Source organism: Mus pahari, chromosome 11 (genome assembly GCF_900095145.1).
Source record: "Mus pahari chromosome 11, PAHARI_EIJ_v1.1, whole genome shotgun sequence".
In the NCBI taxonomy this organism is placed as follows: domain Eukaryota; kingdom Metazoa; phylum Chordata; class Mammalia; order Rodentia; family Muridae; genus Mus; species Mus pahari.
Window position 1 is genome coordinate 5,967,766 of NC_034600.1, and position 25,535 is coordinate 5,993,300.

The following is a 25,535-nucleotide window of genomic DNA, read 5'->3' on the forward strand; positions in this document are numbered from 1 at the left end:
GAGGATCTCTGCGAGTTTGAAACCAGCCTGATCTATGTTGTGAGCTCCAGGCTAGCCAAGGATACATAGTAAGGACCTTGTCTCAACAGAAAAAGAAAAAGAAAAAGAGAAAAATCAACCACCAACTGAACAAACAAACAAAAATGACAATACCGGAGCCAGAAAAACAAAACAACCAAAACAGACTAGAGAAAATATACAAAATGAGAAGGCAGATAGAACAAAAACAAATATAAAACAGGAAAGCTGGGGGCTGGTGAGATGGCTCCATGGGTAAGAGCACCCGACCGCTCTTCCGAAGGTCCGGAGTTCAAATCCCAGCAACCACATGGTGGCTCATAACCATCCGTAACAAGATCTGACTCCCTCTTCTGGAGTGTCTGAAGACAGCTACAGTGTACTTACATATAATAAATAAATCTTTTTAAAAAAAACAAAAAACAAAAAACAGGAAAGCTGATGAAACTCAACTATGCCGGTGGTTTTGGAAAATGTATAATGTCATGGGCAACACCATCAGGAAGGAAAGACAGGAAGCTGATTCTGCAGATACACAGCTGAAAAAGTTCAGGACAGCCACTAGCATGCTCTGGAGTTCACCTGTCAGATACTCACTGGTGATGGGAGGGTCAGGCCTGCTTGGTCCCTGGTTTGAGGAGCATGTCTGCAGTGTGGAAGCTGAGGTAGAGGCAATGTCCAGAGGCTATCTTCTTACTCAGATAATGAGCTCTTATTTAAAAGTCAAGTGTCACATCAAGTCTACACAGTGATACTTCAGATCCTGAAGCTATCAGTACCAAAAATAATCCAAAAATTAAGGCAATATAAATTAATTCATAGATATGCATGATGTACAAAAACGCAAATGGAAATAGACAGCTAGCTGTACAACTCCTGACTTGGGGTAAGGAGCTGCAGAACACAGCTGAGAGCCCACAAAGCCTCAAAGCTGAGGCTTGAAACTCACTTCCTGCCTTGAACACAAAATCCACCTGGGCAAGTGCAGGAGTGGAGGGAAGGAGAATATTTCTGACCTTATGAGGCAGAGACAAAGGTCCGAGGCAATTCCAAGCTGTCTCTGAATGTCTGTACTCAGCAGCATTAGTGTGGAAAAGCTATCTCTCTGCACAGGCTTCACTCTAGATAGTACTGTCCGGTGGACTAAATCTGCCTCTTCTAATGAGCACCTTTTACATAGTCATCTGGGTTTCCCTCTGTACAGTGTGTATTTAAAATCTTCCCCTGGTTTTCAGGTGAATGGTCTGTTTATTTGCAGGAGCTATTGAAAGCAAAAGAGTGAACCAGAAGTGGGGAGGTTTTTGGTGTTTATTTGTTTTACTGTGACATGTTAATATCATACAAATTCTTAAAATGTTTATCACATCTAAAAGTATTACTTTTTATTATAACTTGGCACTTATTTTTTCCTGCTCACTTTGTATAACTTGTTTTATATAAGAATTCAATAAGGAAGTCAGTTATAATTTATGAAGAGCCACTTAAAAAGTTAACTTTTTAAACATAGCAATATATTATTTCTTTAAATAAGGAATGCTTGTCACATGAAAACATTTTAACTATACAAAACTTTCCCACACTGGGAAGAAAAAAAAATACTGCAGGCACTTTACAACAGAATGTGTAATTAACAAAGCTTCTCAAACATATGAAGCCCTAGGGTCGACTGCATCAATTTAGAACACATAAGCAAGCTGAGTTTATGAATACATTTTGAGGATCCTAAGGTAATTACAGTCTCACTAGGGCATTCAGATAGATACATGCCCAGGTACAACCCTGGGGCTATCCCTGATGGAGGACTAGCAGGACTGTCGGCCCCCAAGTCGGGAACTACGGTGAGGGATCAGGGCCGTAGTCTTCTTAAATTCCTGGAAGCTCCAGTGCATCTGCTCTACCTCAGCTCTATGTTGTGCCCGTGTATGGCTCAGCTCCTGCAGGAGATGTTCATTGGTGCTGACCAGGGAGCTGGAGGACGAAAGGAGAGTAATTGCTGAGTCTCTCCCAGTGCACAGCCTACTGTTGTGTCCCAACTGCCACAGCATAAAGACACATCTCACCTGTGCCCTGGCCAGATGCTCCTAACTGAAGCAGTGCCAAGGCTATCACTTGTCCCTGGCCCCATTATCTTCTTCTTAATGGCTATTGTTCCTTTATATGACCTTTCCATACCATACATGGACACAACCAGAGCCCTTGGCTTAAGCAAGCCTTCCTAAAGGCACTGCTGGTCACTGTGAGCTGAACTTGAGAATAAGCTGAAGAACTGAATGGTGATGTCTTCCTGACATACCACAGTTCTATGGCAAGACAATGATATAACCTTTATTGCTAGTAAAACCATATTCTGACTGTAAAGACCCAATACACGTTTCTAATTTCTAGTCACACATTTAACTGTGACATGGCAACAGCACGGTGCAGAGCTGGATTCAGAAGCACTAGTGCGTTTTCCAAAGTTTCTCAATACTGCTCTGTTCCCCAAGGTGACATAATGAATAGCATCACAAGTTCAGATGAAGCAAGGCAACATTAAACTCTGCCATCTTTGAAGATGGCCACACCATTGGATAATCTACTAAGCAGGTGCTGGCCTTGTTTGTTTAAATCACAGAAATGGCTGCTGAATAACATCAGCATGCCCACGAGTGGGCAAAAGCTCGATCCCACTGTCTTCAGACTTCTGCATCTCGTTCTACCCATATCTGGACAGGATGCTGAGAGCACAAACACTATAGTCCCTGGACCCAGCATAGGTGACCTGCTGGAGTTCAGGAGTATATTCCTTTGCCTGTCACTGCTCTAAATTATTGTCTCAGGTTCCTTCCTTCCATTCCTGAGACTGAGTCTCTGCAGTCTTCTCTGCCCAAAGCCTTGCCTCCAACTCTGTAACTCAGGCCTGTCATAGGCCAATAGAGTGACTGGCCTGTAATGACTTAAAGGGAAAGCTTGGCTTAGTCTGACCTACATGAAAGACCCTACATGTGGTCACCTAGTAAGGAAACAATAACAAGGGTTACAAGGAAGAAGGGAGAATCGGGGAAGAGTGGTAACAATGACTACAGGTGAGCCCTCCTCATAGGAGGCTCCAGGAACAAAGGCTGCTCTCATGACCTGTTCTCACTCAGATACTTGCCTCCTTCCCAGAAGAAGCTTCCTCAATAAAGTGAGTATCTGCCTTGCCTATGTTAACATCCCTACTCCCCATTTCACTACCCGTACAGCAGCAAGTGGAAATACAATGTCCATGTTTGTAAGTGAACAACCATAGCCTCCGGTGAGGAGAAAGTACATGCTATTAGTAGCTATGGCCCAGGGGAGCAGAACGCAGGACTAGACTCACCATCTCTAACATGTACTTACCCCTCAGATTCTAGTCCATATACACTCAGATTCTGGCTCATACACACCCCAGCGTGCTCCCATGTCTCAGCATGCTCCCAGGCCTCAAGAGTGTTCCCATGCCTCAGCATGCTCCCATGTCTCAGTGTGCTTCCATACCTCAGCATGCTCTCAAGCTTCAACATGCTCCGAGGCCTCAGTGTGCTCCCATGCCTCAGTGTGCTCCCAAGCCTCAACATGCTCCCAAGTCTCAACATGCTCCCAAGCCTCAGCATGTTCCCATGTCTCAGCATGTTCCCATGTCTCAGCGTGCTCCAATGCCTCAATGTGCTCCCAAGCCTCAACATGCTCCCATGTCTTAGCGTGTTCCCATGTCTCAGCATGCTCCCAAGCCTCAGCGTGCTCCCATGCCTCAGTGTGCTCCCAAGCCTCAACATGCTCCCATGTCTCAGTGTGTTTCCATGTCTCAGCATGCTCCCATGCCTCAGCATACTACCATGCCTCAGGCTGAACACTTTTCAGGTCTATACCTCAGAGTACACTCCTTGCAGTAATCATCATATCTCATTTTTTACCAAGGGAATGTTCATTCATGTTCAAAGTCAACATGGTAATGCATGTAGGTTCTGGACACCAACTCCTGAGAGATATTGTCAGCTGTTTCTTGGTGCCTCACACCCTGTGTCTCAGCCACCCGCTGTGACCCACTGAGGCACGGACCTGTGGCTCTCTTGCAGCATCTGTGTGAGCTCCTGGATCTTGTCATAGTGCTCCACGTGGTGCTTCAGCTCCACAACTTCCTCAGAGAGCTGCTTCATACTTGCCTGAAGTCCTGAGGAAGAAGGAAGTAGTTATTGTGTAATGATGTTCATCTACACATTTTGATCATTCTGGTTTAATATTCTTTCTCAAAGCCAGAGAAAGAATATTAGAGACTCAAAGATGGGGGCGAAGAGTCTCAAGGCAACATCTGCCTCCCTCTCTGGGGGCTAATGCTCCTGCTACCTATACCTGCTACCCTAAAGTTGGTACCAGCACAAGACTCCTCCACTGGATCTGCCTGCAGAGACTCCTCCTTCTTCAGGAAGCAACCTACATTCATTCACAAGGGAGCCTGTGGTTTGGGGAAAAGCATTATGAAGTCTGTGGTGGCCATATATCTGATGAACCCACAAATTCCTTCCCACCAGAGCTAGAACCAGTGCTCTCTTTCACTGAGTTTCTAACTCAAGGAAGGAAAGCAATACTATTTATTGGCTCCCTACATCTCCACAAAAGATACAGATAAATCTGTATGTAGACACACGGCTGTAAAACCATATAGCATCAGTAACATCAACAAAGTCAGAAAGCAAAGTGTGGCAAAGGACGACAGTGACACTAGCAAAAGGTTTTTCTCACCAGTCAGCAGTATGCAAACATCTGTGCCAATCTCAGTCAAGACAACATCCTCCCCAAGAGCTCAGGCGAAAGGGATTCTGGGAAGACAGCAGTGGCAGCCTGGTCTCAAGGCCTCCTAGGAACCTCACATTAACCAAATATCAAGAGAAACTAGATGAAAACCAAAACCCCACAAGCCCCAGAGGTATGGTAAGTGCATGACTTCTCCTTTACAGGGACAATTTGTCATCATGGGGCATCTGACAGATACAGTGTAGAAGATCCCAAAGGACCCATTATCCTGGGCCAATGACAGGACTGTGGTAAATTAAGTGAAGGTTTCATCTTGCTAGTGAAGAGGAGAACATATGTTCCATGTAGTCTAAGGAGCTGGACAGCCCAGTCCCATTTAGAACAGGGTCCTCACTAGGAAAAAACACTTCTATTGGGGAGGACTGAGTAAAACATAACAACAGAGAGAATGGAGGGGAGGACCAAGAGATGCCCAAAAGGAGGCAGTTGTATTTTTGATCCATATAGTCAGAGAAGGTACTGTAGCCTATCTCCTAAAGGAAATCCTGAAGAACAAGTGTCATGAAAAATGAGTGACAGAAAACTCCTGTTGCCATAATAGAAGTGTAAGGAGTCCTAGCTTCTGAGAGCCAGGCCCACAGAGCAGATTTGACCCACACACACCAGTTCAAAACAAGTAAAGACAAACAGAAAATGACACAAGAAATAAAGAGCAACCTGAACCAGAATTACAGATAGTCAGAAAACTCATGTTACCTTAGCAATAAAGAGCATTGTACTAGAAGTGAAGGCAAGGCCAGAAGGAAAAAGGAGCCAGGACAGTATAAGTATTGTCTCACAGAAACGACCAGCATGCACGATTAACCCTGAGGACCCAGAGTGGTAGGTATGCCTTCCTAGTAACAACAGCTCTGAGGTGATTTGAACAGGTATGGCCTCCATAGACTCATGTGTTTGATGCCTGGCCCAAGGATTGGCATTATTAGGAGGTGAGGCCTTGTTGGAGGAAGTGTGCCACTGTGTGTGTGGCGGGGGGTTTGAAACCTCCTATGCTCAAGCTATGCCCAGTGTGCAATCTCCTTCTGCCTATGGATCAAGATGTAGCACTCTCAGCTTCTTCTCTAGCACCATGTCTGCCTTCATGCCACCATGCTTGTCACCATGACAATAATGGACTAAATCTTTGAACTGTAAACCAATTGCAAACTAAATGTTTTCCTTAGTAAAAATTCCTGTGGTCTTGTCTCTTCACAGCAATAAAACTCTAACTAAGATAAGCTCTCAATATGCACCTAGGACTCACTTAACAAGAGGGAAACCTAACCAACTACCCAGGGTGAGTGAAGTCATGAATTCTGGAGGAAAACCGACAACTACCAATTTACTAAACCAGCATAATCCCTAACTATACTTTAAATATTCGTCCTGATAGTCACAGATAAATGCAGTCCTCATGTCTTATCAAGGAAATGCCTCTTTGCAACAGAGGAAGATCATCACAGAAAACAACCAATCCAAATGCAAAGATGCTCATTCCCAATGGATACACCTACAAAACAACTCACCACTCTTAGGTTTCCAGAAACATTGTGGAAGAGGGGGGTGCATGGGAGGGGGGGGAGACTGTTAAGAGTCAGAGGATCAGGAGGCTTGCTGTGAGACTGTCTTCAGATAATATCTGAAGGTACACCCATAAAGTCTCACCAACATGGATGCCTAAACATGAGTTGAACAACTGACATGCCTAAGTGGGTGGGGGAAGGATCAGGAAACTTCAACTCTATACAGAGAACTGCAGCCAACTAAAATGCTGGAAGCAGGAGAAAATTTTCCCCAGGAAAGAACACTCTAACTGGTTACCCAATACCAAATGGTCAGCTCTGAAAACATACACACAAGTAACATTATATAGCCTGAGCAGGTTACATTTAGGAAAAAAAAAATGTATACATATACCTACACATACATATGCATATATGCATTATGCATGTAACAACAATTAATGAAAAAAGAGGCCATGAATTTGAAAAAGAGTGGTATGGGGTGGGGCTAGAGGAAGGAAAGAGAAGGGGAAAATGATATAATTATAATATTAAAAAGAAATAAGATGGGATGCCATCTGAGAAATGATACCCCCTAAACAACAACAGAGAAAACAAAATGAGAAAAAACCCTCTAATTTTAAAAAAAGAAAAAGAATAAAAAGAACTTTTATCATTCAACAAAACAGTCCAATAATAGCAAGCAGTGAGACACCTGAGGAGACGCTTGGCCAGGAGTCAGACCTTGGTTAGCACTCTTCCTTGAGGTTCTAAGGGTCAGGAAGAAGGCAGCTATCTCCTGGCTCTTTAAAGTTTCCCTTGAAACAAGAGCAAGAGCAATGTGCTCAACAGTTTGCCCTCCTGAAATACAGATGACCACCCTAGGCATCTGAACCTGACTTTTCTTAAAATTGAAAATCAGAAGAGCCCAAAAAGTGAAGAAAGAAGTGAAAATTATCTGGACCTGAAAGAAACACAAGCAGCTGTCAAGACACCTGTTTTCTCAGAGAGCAGAAAAGCCAAGATCCTGATGACAGTGGAAGCCAGACAAGAAGCTCCCTCCACATGACACCCCAGACTAGCTGCTACAGGCAGCCATTAACAACTAGACTGGGTCTCCAGGCCCACTCAGGCAGTATTTACTGAATCAAACTCTTAACATAAAGTGACTTAGAATAATGTCTACTCTGTGAATTCATGAGCACTTGGATTTTACCAAGTAAACTTTGCAGCTACTTACCAGTGATCTGCAAAGTTAGTGCAGCTGAAGTGTCTGCATTCTTTACTTCTTTTTTCACATTGTATAGAAGAGACTTTAAGTTGCTATTCTCTTCCAATGATTTGTCCAAATGTTGTCTCAATGTGTCCTAGGGGCACAGAAAACAAAGGCAGACAAGTGAAATTCAGTCAATATATTTAATGAAATGGATTAAAACTCTGGACAGTCACTACAGACTAAAGTTTCACTTTTCATAGTATAATTCTGAATCACAACACAAAACAAAAATCACTCTAAAGCATATTCTTCCACCAACAGGCTACCTTGTTTGACCCACTTGAAGAGGAAGGATACAAGGAAAGGGCGAGGGGAGGCAGGGTATGCACCATAGGAATTCAGGTGCAATACCAGGTTGGGCTTGGAAGGAGGAATGAGAACTAGCATCTCACCAAGACCCAAGGCCAGTTAGCAGAAAACTGGTGAGTTTATTATGTATGTGGCAAGCCTACCCTCATGTGTGGATGCCCAGCAGGACAGGATGCTTTCTGTTTAAAAAGGTGAACGGCCAGACCTCAAACCATTTCTCTCAGCTGCAGTTTTAAAGTCTTCCTTTCAAAGAACTTCCTGCAAGGAGGCCCCTACATAGGCTCTTCTTTCTGCTACTAGCTGTCAGTGGTGGGTTGTGCTGGCTCCTACCTCTATCATATTCCAGGCTCTGATGGGCACAGACAGCAGGGTACTGAATACAGCCAGACTAGGCAGGTACATCTGCCTTGGAAACTGTATTCAGGATACCATGCTAGGGGCAGAATCTCTGCTAGAGACATAATTCTAAATGTCACGGGAAGCTCCATGCAGTCTAGTTCTGGAAGGTGGCTCTTATGCACTTTCCTAGCTGTTCCAGGAAGTGGTTATTACCATATGAACTCCTGACCCACTTGCTGGATACTCCTTCTCCATGGCTGGTTAACCAGGGGCATGGTTCAGTTCACTCGAACAGACAGAGAACTTTAGCCTGTTCCTGTCTTGGTACTCAAGGTTGCCCTTCAGCACAGATACTTTTGTGCATCACTTCCATACCACAGCAGGGTAATACTGACTTCTGGGCCCTATCTTTCTGGATGTCACTGTTCCAGATGCAGCAGGGTTCACTGTGTCTGTCTTATCAGGTAGTACTGGTTGCTTTCTTGTCAGACTATGCTATGTCCCATGGGGCCAACAATCCCACATGGACAAAACTCTGTATAGTACTGTGGTCCAGGCATCCTGGGCCTTGGCCCTCTCCAGATGCAAAAGCTCTGTGCACATGTAAGAAGAGATCCACAGCGTTTTTCAATACCAGAGACCATGGGTGTCAGTTCAGTTTCTTTATTTTCTCTAAAATGAAGTTTTGAGTGTCATCTTTTGTATAGATCTTCACAAAATGAAGATATTATTTGTGAGGCAACTTTAAACTTTCCCACTGAAATCCTGTGGTATGTTCATCTATTTTATAAATGAGGCAAACTAATGCAGGAGGCAAACCAGGCAGCTGAAGCAGGGACCCACTGACTCAAAGTGTCCATGGTTGCCGGGGCTCATCTTACCAGGGGTGGACCAGTACACATGGGTAGAGGGGACAGACTGTAATTTCCTTCTTGGTATCATGAAGACTCTGTAGTACATACAGAGGTATGTATAGCATCAAGACTTTATGGTAAGAAGCCTGGAAGAAGAACCTGACCTGTCAGGCTTTCAGATAAGTGCCAAGCAACTGATTTGTGCTCAGTTAATCTCAGTCTAAGCAGAAGCTGGTGCCATTGTGTTGGCCCAGGCTCATTTTGGATTTATGTACTACAAGCCACAGAGTTAAGCAGATTAGTACTCACTCTGGTGGGTGCACTGGTAGGTGGCTCTGCAGCCCAACCCTTCTGTCTTTGATGTAAACCATTAGCATAAACTTAAAAGAAGTGAGAGTACCCCAGTACTTTAAAGACAATATAACCCCACAGAATCCATCAGCTTAGATGCCAGGTTTAAGTTTGTATGGTTCTTTCTGGGTATACCAATTGATGTTAGAGAGTTCCCAAGACTCAGACAAAACCATCAAGTGCACCTTGTTGGTGCAGAACAGAGGCAAAGACCACAGATGACCCAGCTAATTGGAACCGTATACAGCAGGACTAAGAAGCCCAGGCAACTGACAGAATATGGTTCATTTCTTCTTTCCCCATCTCCATCCAGATTCTGAAGAGAGCACCAGGCAAAATTTTGGCAATTAGCAGTAGTACCATCATAGGTTCACTGTTTACTAGGACCTGGGTGTGAAACAGTCAGATGGAGCTCTGGAGGCACCTGCTAATAAGGGAAAGAAGCTTCGTGAGCTTGGAGCAACACAAGGGAGCTCAAAGGTGGCTGTGGAGCTGCCCTTGCTCTGTGGGGTCAGACCTGTCTTCCCCTTGTCCCATGAACAACTACAAACAGCAGAGAGTACTCATTCATCAGAGAGCTCTCACCAGCAGAGAGCACTCACCAGCTCCCTCTTTGTATTATTGAGCTCTGCTGTCATTTTGGTCACTGTAGCAGTATACTGTTGCTGTTGCTCAGCAAGGTGGCTTTGCAGAGTTTTATTTTCAAGAGATAGGTAACCAATTCCTTCCTTTTCAAGTGCTGAACTGTCCCGAATTGCTGTGAACTCTTGAAGAGATGACAAAACATGCCTTGCCTGAGCTACGAGTTAAAAGAAAATACTGTTAGTATATCATAGCTAAAGGAAGGACTATAAACAACAAAAAATGCTCAGTATATTGCTATATTACTAGAAAGCAGAGCATACAAAAGAACAGAGACACTGGCACCTTGAAATCATCTTGCTTGGCTTCCCAATAATGGATATGGCTTTTAATGTACAAAAAAAGGCGAGCCTCAAGAGAAGGTAGCCATATCAGAAAGATATGGTGAATGTTTGATAGCTTGGTTAGCAAACTCTAACATGGCAACTACATCATGGCCGTCACAATTACCACAGACCACTTCTGCTGCAACAACACACTGTCCCTGATTAAAGACTAGATGCACAGCCATCAAGATCCAGCACTACAGTTCCCAGGGTTTCTGATCTAGGAACAATTAAAAGGGTCACAACCCTGAGGGAAGTGGTCAGGGACTATGCTGGCTACTAAAGTCAACCTGACACAAGCTAAAGTCATCTGAGGAGAGGGAACCTCAATTATGAATATGCCCTATAAGATGGGGCTACAGGCAGGCCTGTAGGGCCCTTTCTTAATTAGTGACTAATAGGGGAAGGGACCAGTCCATTTCGGGTTATGGCACCCCTGTCCTGGTGGTCCTGGTTCTTTAAAAAAGCAGACTGAGCAAGTCATGAGTAAGCCAGTAAGCAGTACTCCTCCATGGCTGCTACATTAGTTCCTGCCTCTAGGTTCCTATTCTGTTTGAGTTCCTGTCCTGACTCCCTTTGATGGTGAACTGTGATGTGGAAAAGTAAGCTGAATAAACCCTTTCCTTCCCAAGTTGTTTTGATCATGGTGTTTTATCACAGCAACAGTAATCCTGACTAAGACAGGAACTATGGTGGGCAGTGGCTTAGGCAGCTCAGTGCTGATAGGCCTGGCTCCCAAGGGATACTAACATGTAGCTCAGGCTTCTGGTGAAAGCAGCCATTGCCCAGGCTTAGAGCAGAACACTGCATGAGGAACCCTGGCACACTCTCATTCTGTATTTCTAGTATGCAGAAGAAAATAAACCTGAGCCCTCAGTAGGGAAGACAATCCCATTGGGTTTCTGACAGAAAATAGTTTCTCAGCCTTCCAAATACCCATAAGAAGACAGAGTCGACATGGCATTTGTAGCACTGGCAGGTAGTAGCCCATAGTCACAAAGACTCCACCCACCAAGAAGGGTAGCAACAGTAGGGAGGACATGTAATAAAACATGTAATATTCACAAGAGGATATCTATTATGTAGCATGGGGACAATTATTCACTTCTCTGGAACCCCAGGCTGGATGAACACTGAGAATCCAAAAACCTAGCAGGTGAGCAACATCTACTAATAGATGCCGCCAGGACTCACCAAGGAAGGCCTCATTGCCATGCAGCGATCCACTGCCACTTGAGCACCTGTCTATCAGGTCGAGGAGGGCCTCCAGAAGTGCCACTTCCAGAGTGGACCTCCGCTCAGGCACCGCTGCTGAGCAGAGTTTAGGAGACAGCTACAATGAAGACACAATGATGAAGACTGGCTTTAAGTTGGAAGCTCACTGCAAAAGCTAGTTCTCTAACACAACATGCCAGGGTCTAAAATGCTTGTCTCCATAATTGAAGGAGCCCACACCCAGGAGCTGAGAACAGAGACCCCCATCTGTGAAGCTAGCTTCTTATGAGGCTGTAATAGCATAGTGTTCCTCTCTCCCGTTTTCCTTTGTTCCCTCAGTTCAGAACCTGAAAATAGGCCGCAAATGGATATGGTCACATCACATATAAAACAGCCCCCAGAACTAGCAGTCAGAGGCATTAGTCTACTGTTTCTAGCTTGGTTTACAAATCCCATAGCCAGCTTCCCTTGTTTTTGCCTCAGTTCTGAAAGCTTAGGACCAACCAAAGTATCAACCACCTTGAAGGCCCTCTGGCTTCTAAGCCAAATGGCTCTACCTCCTAGACTTTTCCATTTCCACTTCAAATGGCTGGAGAAAATCTCCATTTTCCCCATCGTGCTCCAGCAGTTTTGAGTCAGTATGGTCTGCTCTCAACTTGGTGGGTGGACCCTGAGTCTCAAAGCCTGTTACTAACTGGGCCAGCTGGCTGCTACTGAGACAATGGAGTAGTTTCTGGAGCCCCTGGTTCCTTGAAGATGTGAGAATTCTTAATTCTCTCACCAGGATTGAATCCTTTGGAAACTATAACGTGTATTTCCAGGATCCCCCCACCCCCCCATGACAGTCAGTGAAGACAACCTGCCATAAAGCCTGATTCCAACTTTGGAGACAAATGTAAATAAGGGAAAATCATCCCTACTATGTGCTGTGTTTGCCTCAGAACCAGAGCCCTAGAACAGTGGAACACAAGATCAAGCATCAAGAAAGTTGTTTAAAAGCAACATTCACTGTGGGGTCACAATTAGTACTGAAAATATAAGATATGGCAAGCAAGAGACCAAACAACTGTGTTGCTAAAACACACTTAATGGGAATAAGGCAGGTCTCCAGCTGCTCCCTTTGCTACAGCTGCTCACCACTCTGGGGTCACTTGTGCCATGAGATGTCCGCTCTTCAGCCTCCAAAGCCTCAGAGTGAGACAAGGCCACCTGACTCTGGCCCTCCAAGCCATCCTGTCTGCTTAGACTGTCCTCAAGGCTGGAGGGCCCGTCAGCCCTCTCTAGGAAGCTCAAACACTCCCGGTCTGAAGGCACCTGGAATCTCCCACCAGGCATCCTTCGCTTCCTGTACTTTTCAGGGACAGGCAAAGGATTTACTATTTTTTGTGATGACAAACTTGACTTCTGAGAAGATGAAGCACAGTCCTCAACATCCACAGAGTCTGTAATACAGAGAAAGCGGGCAGGGCCCTTATTAGGGTGAATTATCTGGGATCTGGAGCCTGGTTTTATAATTTTAAAAGTTACATCCACAAGTGTGCCAAACAAAGGCACATGAAACAAACACATGCTTATATATGTGCATGCGTGCACACGTGCGTGCATGCACACAAGCGTGTGCACAGTCACACACACAAAGACACATAAGAAGAAGAGGAGAAGGAGGTGAAAGGAGGGAGGAACATGAGGAACACATATGGTTAAACATGGATTTTGAGAAGAGCCTGGACAAAGTGGACAGAATCCATTCTTGTTAAGTAGCAGGCTTTCATCGGTACTTGCTCTGCATAAGCTCATACAGAATAGATGTGTCAATAAAGTTCTCTAGACAACATCACACATGCATGTTTCCAAGATATTAAACAGGCTGGGATAATAAAATGGCATGGGAGATCCATGTATTTACTCACTAATACTCTCTGGGAGGAGCAGACAAACTCTTGTCTAGGGAAGAACAATGACAGCAGGGAAGGCATTGAATAGGAGCATGGCCCTGCCTTAACCACGGCCCAGAACTCTGAACAGCCCCATTACCTAACCATTGATTGTGCTTCTGAAGGTCTCATAAATGACACTGAAACAAGCGCTTCAAGTTTTGATACTTACACTGTACTCATGGTACTCTCAATTAACTTATTCAACTTTCCTCATCCTTGGTATTCGTGACTTTCTAAATATGTATGGCCTGTGTATTTAGAAGAAAACATGTGTCTATGGGACTAAAGAGGGATAGGAAGAAATGTGAGAGGCAGAGAAAGAGGGGGTGTGTGCACAATGGAAAAATACCAAGAAATTTCCAAACTAACAATCCAAAATACAGGTTTGTGATAAATTTTGATGTGCTAAATCCTTTCCAAAGATAGTTAGAGCTTCATATATAAGTATAAAGACATCAGGAAAAATTTCAGAGTTATAGCAAACACCGTGAATAATATGTAAACACTTATTTAGAAAGGCAGCTCGATCCTGGCAGGACTGGGTGATTACCTGGCTGTGAAGTGATGCGGGCATGCTGTATGTGCATATGGCAGGCCTCTGGCAAGCCATGCTGTGGGGGGAGCTCCCCACAGAGTTGGTCCTGTGGTGAATGACCTGGACACCCTCTGGAGGTGGCTTTCTTCTTCTCATGGCCTCGCCTCGCTGAATCCCCACACTGGTGCTGGATGGACAAAGGACTCAACAGATGCCTGGACTCTATTTTATTAAAAACATTTTAAGTATTATTTTATTAAAAATTACATTTTAAGTTTGTGAGAGCAATGTAATCTATAAAATATACTTTTCTCAAATCTATTAAGTAAGACAAAAAATACTAAGTAGGTTAATATAGCAGTCAACACTGCAGTGAATTCCGGATAGTCTATCGGCAGGAAAATGGCAGTGTTCAAGGGTGACAAGACTCAATACCAAGTAACCAAGATGGGATGGCAGTGTATAGAAGAGAGAATTTACAGATTGGGAAATAGATGCAAGTCAACTGCCTCAATGAATGCCCAGAGTAATCACATGATGACTCTTTTTTTTTTTAAGATTTATTTATTTATTATATGTTAAGTACACTGTAGCCATCTTCAGACACTCCAGAAGAGGGCGACAGATCTTGTTACGGATGGTTATGAGCCACCATGTGGTTGCTGGGATTTGAATTCCGGACCTTTGGAAGAGCAGTCGGGTGCTCTTACCCACTGAGCCATCTCACCAGCCCCATGATGTCTCTTTTCAACAGATGCTCAGAATAACTGGAAGTGGGAGAAGTCTTGACCAGTGATGCCATATTCTCAAACCACTCAGCACTGACTCCAACTGTGGGCTGTTCATAAACCTGGGCAGTCCTTCTATGGCATGGTATGGGAAAAGGTCTATATTAGGGCACAATAAAGCACATTCTATTATAGAAAAATTGTCTAATTGGGCTTAGTTCTTTGAAGTGCTATTAGGAATGTGAAAAGGCAATCAATCAGTGAGTGAAAAGAAAGGTCTTAGGTCCAAAATTCACACGTAATTTGTATGATTCAACAACAACAACAAAAAAGAAAGAAGCTATTAAACAACAAGGTGGGAGGCTTTAAGGTATCACAAGAGAAGATATAGATGGCCAACACTGTATCAGTACCTGCCAGGAAAAAGTAAGTTGAAACTAACATACCCATGAGAGGAACTAGGGTTAAGAGGACTGAAGACAGCAGTATGGGGAGATTATGGCACAGGAGCTGCTGACACCAGCATGAATGGCTCTGGGAAACTCATCATGGAGTACACGACATTAAGTTAAAGCTTATAAGCAAGTCTCTGGTGAAAGGCACATTAAGTTCACAGGGTTTAAGAAGTTTTGAGATCCTGGTAGACTAGTGGCCTAACCAGGCTCTTGAGCATCAGGATTTCAAAAGATCCTAGTGGCTTAACTATTCCTCACAGGTGCTGGAGACACCTAGCTTTCTTGTTTAACTCAGACATTTTTTTTCCCCTATGCTTTGAGAAAGAATGAAATTCAAACACTGCAATTATGACTAGACTGAAGTTAGGTCCATTAACTTTTCCCTTTGTAATTCCATAGTCAAAATACTAGTATTCAGAGTCAAAACTGTAAGCACTGTGAGTGTATGCTCAAGCCAGGGCCTGTCTGATCCATGGAGCCTTCACTGTGCTACAGTGTGCACCTTGGGCATAATGGAGGTCAGCTTCATGTTCCTTTTGGCTGGAGCTCATGTTCCCAGGAGGATTGCTCAGGTCCCATTCACACTCGGCAATAAGGTTCAGGACAGCCTCATCATCAGCATCCATGACCAAGCATTTTTTGGCCGAGGTCTCAGTACATCTGTTTCTGAGGTGGTGTGGTCTGCAAGGGAGAAGGAAACTTCTCAGTGTCCAAGGCCCAGGTACGCTCCCAGCCTAGGATGGCACTCATTATAAAGTAACCTGGAGAGGGACTTACCTAGCACAACTGGCAACCAATGACAATGTCATAAGATGACACCAACACTATTGCCTCAGCATTAAACCGAAGTCCACTAGAAATAGCTAAAAAATATAAATTCTAGAATGTTCCTCTGTTCCTACAATCTTCTAACAGGTTAGAATTCAACTTATTCTTTTCTTGACACATTCACAAGAAATACATGTGATCAAGAAACTTAACGAACTACATGTTCTGGGTGCTTATATTTACCTACAGCTGAGTGAGGCATGCATAACATAGACTTTAACTTTTTGGTTCAATATACGAATGGCAATCTTTGACTAATCACTAATCAACAAGCTAATTAAACTGAGACTTCAGGGGTCATATACAACAAAGAAGAATATTCACAGAAATTGTTCAGAGCTGCCACCAAACAATGACAGCTTCAGTGCTCAAGAACAATTCATTCAACTGACTAGAGAGAAACTGACTGACTTCCAGAGATGCTACCAAACTTTGACATGATGGAATATTATTCAGCTGTTAGGAAAATGAATTTTTCTGGTAAATGGACAGTGCTAGGGAAAAAATCATCCCAAATGACATAATCCAGACCCTAGAAGACATATATTGTCTGTTTTCTTTTATATGTGGATATTACCTTTTAAGTCCTTGATATGTGTGCTACAACCCACTTCACCTCACAGGTTAGATAACTATTAAGGGATTAAAAGGGAGGAAGGGATCTCCCAAGGAAGAGGAAATAGAATATAATGTTAGAAAAAGGCACAGAAGACTGGAGTGGGAGATTAGATGGGCATTGGTGATAGAAGAAGAGGGGGAGGGAGGGAAATCAGGAAGACAACTAACAATAAGGGCTATTTGAAGAGCTACATGAAAATCTGCTACTATAGAAGTTTCCTAAAAATATGTGTGTGCTGGATAGTTTTATGTCAACTTAACACAAGCTAAAGCCATCTGAGAGGGAACCTCAATTAAGAAGAGAGGTGCAGGCAAGCCTGTTGGGCACTTTCTTTATTAATGATTGATAGGGGAGAGTCTAACCCATTGTGAGTAGAGCTATCCATGGACTGGTGGCCCTGGGTTCTATAAGAAAGCAGGCTAAGCAAGTCATGAGGAGCGAGCCAGTAAGCAGCACCCCTCCATGGCTTCTGCATCAGCTCCTGCTTCCAGGTTATTGCTCTGTTTAAGTTCCTGCCTTGCCTTCCCTCACTGATGGACTGTCACCTGAAGTGTAAACTGAAATAAACCTTTTCTTCCCCAAGTTGCCTAGGACACAGTGTTTCATCACAGCAACAGAAACTGTAACTAAGATAAAATACATATATAAAAGGAAAAAAAATTTAAAAACAAAAAACAAATTTCTCCATAAACTACAGATTGAGGCCAAGACATCTAAGACATGCTCTCCCTTAGTGCCATAATATGAACAGCAAAAAGCTGACACAAGAGATGCCTAGAAATCCAAAATGCAATGTTCTGAGGTATGGCTGTCTACATAGCAGCTTTCTTGTTTGAAACGGACTGGCAGTACTAAAGAACTTTGGAAGAAACAGAGAGAGAGACGTCTACCACCATCTACTTGAGTCCCAGTCAGAACTGAGAACTTCTATCTGCTCTGCATACTTGTCCCTCAGGGATAGGTGGCACACAGACACTCATGCCTGATGGATGAATGTCCTGTCAACAGGCAAATATGAAATCCATCTGAGTGGAACCACATCAGTCCATACCTTCCAACTGTTAAAGTGGCTGAGAAGTTCTCCTTTGAGTTCAGTGAATCTTCTGGGGCAAAATGAAGCTGGGAAGCCTTCCGCTCACTCTCTCTCACAGGACGGTCATCTAAAGAGAAAATTCCCAAGAACTGTAGAGAACAGGGGCAGATGATTGCCATGTTCTTCATGAGAGTGGGCACACCTAGCTCTCCCTTTCTGGAGCTCATAATACCTGAAGGTTTTGGTGCTTCATGGCTGACACAAGCTTTCATCATTGAATGGCATGCATCAGACTAGAATGATGAGCTCTGGTGGCTACACTTGGCTTCCCAACAATGCCAAGAGGCTGGCCTATGTCCATAAAGCTTGCTGTTTATGAGCTGCTATTGGAACAGGCTGATGTTCTTTGCAAAAGTAGGACATATAAGGTGCACATTTAAGACATGCTTCTTAAATGTTGATTAAATGTGCATGCCAGACACTGGATAAGTCTTGTCACATAAGCACACTAAAGGGTCTGCATAGAGGAGAGTCCTCCCCACAATGAAGATTCTGACTATGTGAGTTTGCTCTTAAGGGTGAGTTCCCAGAAGGGTGAGTTCCCAGAAGCCAATGCTGGGACACAGAAACAGAGGAGAAACCCCAAATGTCCCATATAGAGATACAAAGCCTCAGAAGGCCTTGACCAAAAAGCCTTCTGACATGTTTTATATAAGTCTTAGAACTTTCCTCATTTTATGTAGTTAGGTTCCCATGCTATCTTCTAAACAGTATTTACCCTATGGCACACAGTTATAGAAAATAATAAAAAGTGAGGAAGACCCCCACAATGCTGCATAATTACATGTGTCTTCTCTGGACTAGGAGAACATGTCTAAGCTGAGCTACTTTCCCCTCAGAGGCTGTGCAAATCCCTGGACTACTCCACCAGAACTCAAATACAAATCTTCCAAAGCCATTAAAGTTCACCCCACACACACACTTCCACCCTTCCTGGCAGCAGCATCTTCTCTGACCCTACAGCATCCTACAGCCATCAGGCTGCCCCTTTGCACCTTTCTCTACAACCTATCCAGTCTCCCAAATTCCCACCTACAACCAGGACCAAGCCCCTCTGCAGCCCGTGTACAGGACCAAGATGCTCTTCCAGCATCTGTCGATTCAGAGTCTTTGGAGAGGATTTTTCCAATGGCTCTGATTTCAATAATATCCCTTTGCTGTGTATGAAAATACCTCTTACATTCCTTTTCCATACTAACTGTGTGATTCTGAATCTAAACTTTTCTGGCAAGGGGAAGGCAGTGATCTAAACCTGAAGAATTCAAGACTACCCATAGCTGTAATGCTTCTAAATACAAAGCCAAACTCGACTGTTTATAAGTTACTTAAACAGTCAAGTAAAGGATAGAACACAGCACATATCCTTCCAAGTATCTTCAAATTAAACACAGAAATTCCAAGTATGTTTTAACTAAACAATGTGCTCTAGGCAGTTGGCCCATCTACACCCAGGCTCAACACTTTATAATCTAACAGTGTTCATGCCTACAGGAGGTCCATAGCACATACTTATGGCTAGGAGTTTCATCAAAACTGAACTGAATGTAGGACATGAGGTCTTACCACGGGGACTAAAGCGTTACTGTCAGTACTCACAATGTGAGGGAGCTGGGCTCTCTGGGTCAGGACACAGAAGGTACAGGCACTCAGCACCCTCCACCGTTGGCCAACAACTGTATCTTAAGGTTACAGATACATGACCACCACTGCATGGGCAATAGACTACCAGTAACAAATAAGACAGGCTTGCCAAACATTGCTACTGGCCCATCCTGCCCTAGGAGCTGAACTCTTGTGGAAATGTAACCTGTTGGGCTAGGAGAGGCCAGCCCATACTCAGGGCTATTATGCCAGATCCCCAAGTTTCCTTTAGAGGACTGAAGAAAATGGTCCCAACTGAGTTACTAAATAGGTGGCTTCTGATAATAGCCAAACTGTTGCTGACCAATGAGGACAGCTTTGCAAGGAATAATTCACCCCACTAATTAACACTGTTACAGAAGGATGAAACAAAAGGAACATGTGCTTTTCATGTTACTAAATTCCTCTGCTATCTCTAGAAACATCTCTGAGATACAGGGAAAGGGAGTTTAAGGCATCAGAACACCATTTACACACAAAAGATCAATTCATGGTCAAAACATTCTAGCTCTTGGTGCTATAACAAGATAGCCCAGACTGTACGGATGAATTTAACTTGATAGTCACTCATGAAGCTCTTGCCATACTGATAAACCCACAGGACAGGACTTACACAGTGTCTATCTCCGAGGCCTGAGGAATGGATGTGCAAGGCTAGGATTACCTATGGGAAGGCTGACTGACTGACAATGTCTGTCCTGCATTTAGGTTGTGGGTATAAATCCAGAGCTGACTTTGATCTGGCCAACACATGCCTGTCTACATATAAGGGTCATGCTGAACTAAAATTATCCAGACAAGCTTGAAGACACTCAAGCCGTAGCTCTCTTTTTGTTACTGTTATATCTTTTTTAAAAGTATATATTTATGTACATATTTGTGTGTGTGTGTGTATATATATATATATATATATATATATATATATATATATATATGAATGCACATGTGTCACAGTGCATATGTGGAGGTCGAAGGGCAACTTGCAACAATTCTCTCCTTCTACCATGTGGTTTCTGAGAATTAATTCAGGTCATCAGACTTGGTAGCAAGTATCTTGATCTATTTTACCCACTGGGCCAAAAACAAGCATCTGAACTTTACTTTTTCCAAAAGACTCTGAATGGCAAACTCTGTGCTGTCAGGCATTTGCTATGGAGGAAACATGGTCTATTTTTCTAATATTTCTAATAGAACTTTAGTAGTTCTATTGCTTTGATGATCCTCTAGGCACAGGAGGTCTGACCCCAATAACAACAGAAATTCCAGGAAATCCTTATAAGCTCCTTGACCTACAAGTCCTACAAATACTATCCTGAGAACTTACAGATATTAACTTAGGAATGACCTTGTAAACTTGGCATTTTGTTGTTGTTGTTGGTGGTGGTGGTGGTGGTGATGGTGGTGTGTGTGGTGTGTACACATATGTTTACTAGTGCATGTATACACATTTGTGCATGTGGGGGGTCAAATGTAAACTGCCTTTGGGTGTCTTTTCTCAGGTATTATCCATCTTGAGTTTGAGATAAGGCCTCTCACTGGGCCTAAAACTTGGCTGGCTAGCAAGACTGACTCCAGGAGGATGAAAAATATCCCAGAGTGGACAGGGATTTGGGTCATCAATGCAAACAACAACAACAACAACAACAACAAAAAAAAAACCCAAAAAAACCCAGCTTCAGTTTCCAGCATGAAACAGCAGCATAATCTATCCAGGAGCATAAAAACAGCTCCACTGTGGGAGGTTGTGAGGGCAATGGCTCCTCTACCCACCTAGCTGTCGGAGCTTCGGAAGCATGTGCACGACAAACAGGCGGTAGTCAGACTCATTCTTCACAACAGGGTTAAGCCGGAAGTCCACATCCTGGAGCTCCATTAGGGTGTGGAGCCTAAATACTTCTGCTAATGAAGAAATACAGTTGTAGTAGAGATTGAGACTCTCCAAGGAGACCAGATACTGTATACCCTGTTAATAAGAAAATATCTCACTCAGTTCATCACGAAAAGTAAACCACTGGTATGGGCTAACCAACTGAAACACACTTATAATGAACACATACTATTACCAGAAAAAACTAACAGTGTAACATATTCTTATTAGTGAAATTCTATGTTCCATATAGGGCAACAACCATATGAGCTACCTGAATAGAGGCCTGTTAGTCCTAGCAGTACTAAGCACAGCTACTCTCTCTTGAGTGCCCAATATGAATCACGTTATATAATTTACTCAATTTCTTTACTCTCCACACAACCAGATTAGGAGGTTAATGCTTAGGGATTGAGAGAAGAGCCAATCCTTGCTTTAGCCAAAGCTGGAGCCTGTCCCTAAACAAGTCAGACTCTGAAACCAATGTTAAGAATAGTCTCTATTAAGTACACCCTATGTTTCTTTCAAGGTAAGGCCCTCCTCTCTGAATTGAGCAATAAGTAGTATTTATATAAACTTCCCACTTGTGTCACCCTGGGAGACTTTTTATTTTCAAATCATGAATGGGTACCAAATTTGTATACTGCCATTTAGGGTAGAAGGCCAAGAGCCAACCCATGGATAGATATAACCTACAGAAGGAGGCAGCACAGCAGATGAAGGGATGGAGAGGCATGAACATGAATACTTTAGGCTTTGGGATCTTGTTTCCTTCCCTTTAAAGATAATCCATCTTCTTCAGAAAGCTATTACTTTGGTATTCAAAGCAGTTTAAAGATATAATGGGACAGGACAGGTTAGACGCGTAGCTCCAGATAAACACTAGCGACAACATAACACAATTTTCAAGGTACAGTCTATAAGCATTCTTTGTGTAGTTTTGAAACATGCTGCATTCTTTTTAAACCATTAAAATATGTTCCTCTAACACTGATATTTTAACAAATAAGCCTAAACGCACCTCAAGACTAACCAAGGAGTTGCGTGAGAGGTCTAAGGATTTTAGAGCTGTCAAATGCATCAGAGAGTTCCCCAGGTGAGTAATCTTCTCTTGGTATGTTCCAGGGATAGATAAAGATCGAAGCTCAGCTAAGAATAGAAAATTGTAAGATTTTAATATTTTTTAAAATTTAAAATAGTGTAACAGAAATTCAATTCAGAGGGAATATTTTAGACATTTTTTGAAACACAACAGATACTGACAGACACACTGTGCTTGACCAAAGTTAGGCTTTGATGTTATCCTAGGCCCATTGGTGCACTTCTTATAACTCAGAGGTTAGCAGAGAAACCTGGTAAGTCATTTCACCAAGAATTCCCTGCCCTCAGTGCCTGCTCACCTTGGTCTCTCATCATATCATTTATCCTTCATTATCCCCAGGGCCACAGCAACATTCTGCTCTCTCATTTCCTTTTAGTAATGTTCCAGCCATGGACCCCTGCCTCCCTACACTACTTGCTAGCTAAAACATCTACTTGCCCATGTCATACTGGGAACAGAATCTTCTCTTCTCATACTGCAAAACTCCTACTGCATCAGGGCCTGTGCCTACCTCAAGAGCCCTGAATACTGTCTTTTTTTTTTTTTTTTTAATGTTCTTGATTTTGTTTGTTTGCTTTTGAGACAAATCTGGGCAGCCAAGGATGGCCCTGAATGCTAGATCTTCTTGCTTCAAGCTCCTGAGTCCAGGATTACAGGTATGGACCACTACTTCTTAGCAAGTTCCTGGACAGCCAGAGCTACATAGAAAGACTCTGTCTTGGGAAGAATGAATGAAGGAACGGGTGAATGAACAAATAATGGAGAGCAGGCTGAGCACTAGTATTCACTGCTATCTGCTTCCTAACTGTAAGCGCAGCATGTGAACAGTCCAAACTTCCAAACTGCAAATGTGAACAGTCACCCTACACCCTAGCCACTATGCCTTCCTCACCTTGACACTTATCTCCTCCAGCTGTGAGTCAAAATAAACCTTCTCACTCTTAAGTTGCTTCTTGTCAGTTTTTTTTTTCCATACAGGAAATGAGAAAAGCAACTAATATACCCTCTTACTAAATAACAAAGTCTTTATACAGAAAATCCTCCTGGTTGACCTGAATACTATCAGCCAATAAAATCAACCTGACACACTTTTTATGTGTACTTGGAACACTCTCCAATAGAAACCAGATTCTTGGTCATTAAACAACCTCTGCAGACTTAAGCGAACTAAAATCATACACAGTATGTTCTCTGACCATAAAAGAATTACACTAAAATTAACAGAAAAATAACAAGGAAACCTCCTGACACATGATTCTTTAAAAAGACATCCCTAAAAAATAAAAACGTGAGCAATTACTAAATAATTTGTAGGTCTAAGAAGATACCTAAAGGGATATTTGAAAATCATATTAAAAATCAATGAAAATTAGAGCCAGTTATGGTGGCAACTGCCCAAAATCCTAGCCACTTGAGTGTCTGACTAAAATTCCAAGGCCAGCCTTGGTCTTGCAAACTTTATATGACCCAGCACAAGGGAAGGCCTGGGCCAAGTAGTGGGAGTGGGTGGGTAGGGGAGCAGGGGTGGGGGGTGNGGTATAGGGAACTTTCGGGATAGCATTTGAAATGTAAATAAAGAAAATAATAATAAAAAAATTAAAAAAAATTCCAAGTCCAGGTTCCATTAAATATGGAGATCAAGGTCATCTTGGCTTAAAAACACAGTTCAAAAATTTAAAAAAGGTTGGGGTGAAGTTCCATGACAGGGCATTTGCTTAGCATATGCAAAGCCTTACATTCTATCTCCAGTACCATTACAAACAGTAGAGATATAAACACTAACAAATGTGTTAGTGTGTGCAGCTATGTGATATGTAAACAGAAATGTACAGATTAAAATACTTAAACTATAAAACAAGCTTTAATCCACAAGGTTTCACTTCTAGACTCTAAAGAGTAAAATAAACGCAAAGCAAGCACAAAGAAAAAGGTAAAATTTAAAAACAGTAAAGGCAAATCAACCAACTCAAAAGTGGTGTCTTTGAAATTATCAATAACCATAAATCTCCAACATGACTGAAAAATAGAGCCAGGTTAAGTACCATTTATGAAAATGGGGAATATCCCTACAGGCCCCACAAGCATTAATAAAATAGTAAAAGAATGCTGTAGTCAGTTCTATGTAGATATGGTAGACAATCAAGAAAAAAACGAATTAGTTTAGATAACAAAAATTCACTCTAGGTGAAACCACTGTAAGTTTAAAAATCGTATTTGTAACCTAAAATCTTCAACAATGGAAAATTCTAGGCCTGCGTGGTTTTCCTGTAAAAATCTAAGGAAAAAAAGTTAAAGAAAAAAAAAAAAAAATCACAGCACAAATTCCGCACGAGCGCAAAACGTAACGAGGCCTTGATGTCCAAACCATATAAAAACAGACCTGCATCCTACATAAACGAAATGCCATGTAGGAACTTAGGAAGACAGATGAAAGATGCTGCAAAAAAGAGGCGGGGGCTCAGCCTGACCGGGGCCCCACATAAAACGCAGGCCGCGTCCACCGGCTCTCCCCGACCGCAGCCACGCCCTTCCCCACAAACCCACCCAGCCGGCCCCGCCTCCCTGCCCCACGAGCCAGAACCGTTTGTGGTCAAGTGGCATTCGCTCTGAGGCTATCAGGCCCGGCAGGCCAACCCAGGGACACTCTAAGCCTCGGTGTCTGTCTGTGCCCCACGCACCCAGGTCGCGGTGGGGACCCAGGCCGCTGTGCTCCCGTACAGTCTCTTCACACAAAACCAACCGCTGGCCTGGCGCCATGTTTTCAAACCCGACTCTGGCGCGCGACGCCTGCGCTGTGTAGCGGTCTGGAATGGGCGGGACCAACCCTGCAAGGGGCGGACCCAGGAGGGTGGGCGGAGCTTCGGCTGTGTTTAAAACTTCCTTTGGAGCAGGTTCACCCACACTATCCTAACTGGCTGAGCTCTGAGTGCAACCAACCTCACCCTGCTCTGGCTCCGCCCCAGGACAACCCCATTGCGTCCAGTGTGGTTTGTGGTAACAGCTGTTAGTACCTGGGGCCTTCGCACCTACTCCCACTTCCATTCATCTCCTACTCCCTCCAGGAGCCTTCTCTCCTAAGGTTTCCTCCCACCCCAGCCCCTGAT

The 25,535-nt window shown here is 43.3% G+C and overlaps 1 protein-coding gene across 1 annotated transcript; it reads right to left on the bottom strand.

The window, feature by feature from the left end:
• Window positions 1-1,820: 1,820 nt before the first annotated feature.
• Window positions 1,821-25,188, bottom strand: Cep72 (centrosomal protein 72). Its single transcript, XM_021208620.2, has 12 exons — window positions 25,110-25,188; window positions 22,351-22,478; window positions 21,233-21,425; window positions 17,780-17,888; window positions 15,784-15,962; window positions 14,114-14,320; window positions 12,764-13,068; window positions 11,606-11,744; window positions 10,046-10,242; window positions 7,555-7,681; window positions 4,081-4,192; window positions 1,821-1,986 (listed from the first exon to the last, which is right to left on the bottom strand). Exons 1-12 carry the CDS (start codon window positions 25,186-25,188, stop codon window positions 1,821-1,823), a joined length of 1,941 nt encoding a protein of 646 aa, XP_021064279.1.
• Window positions 25,189-25,535: the final 347 nt, after the last annotated feature.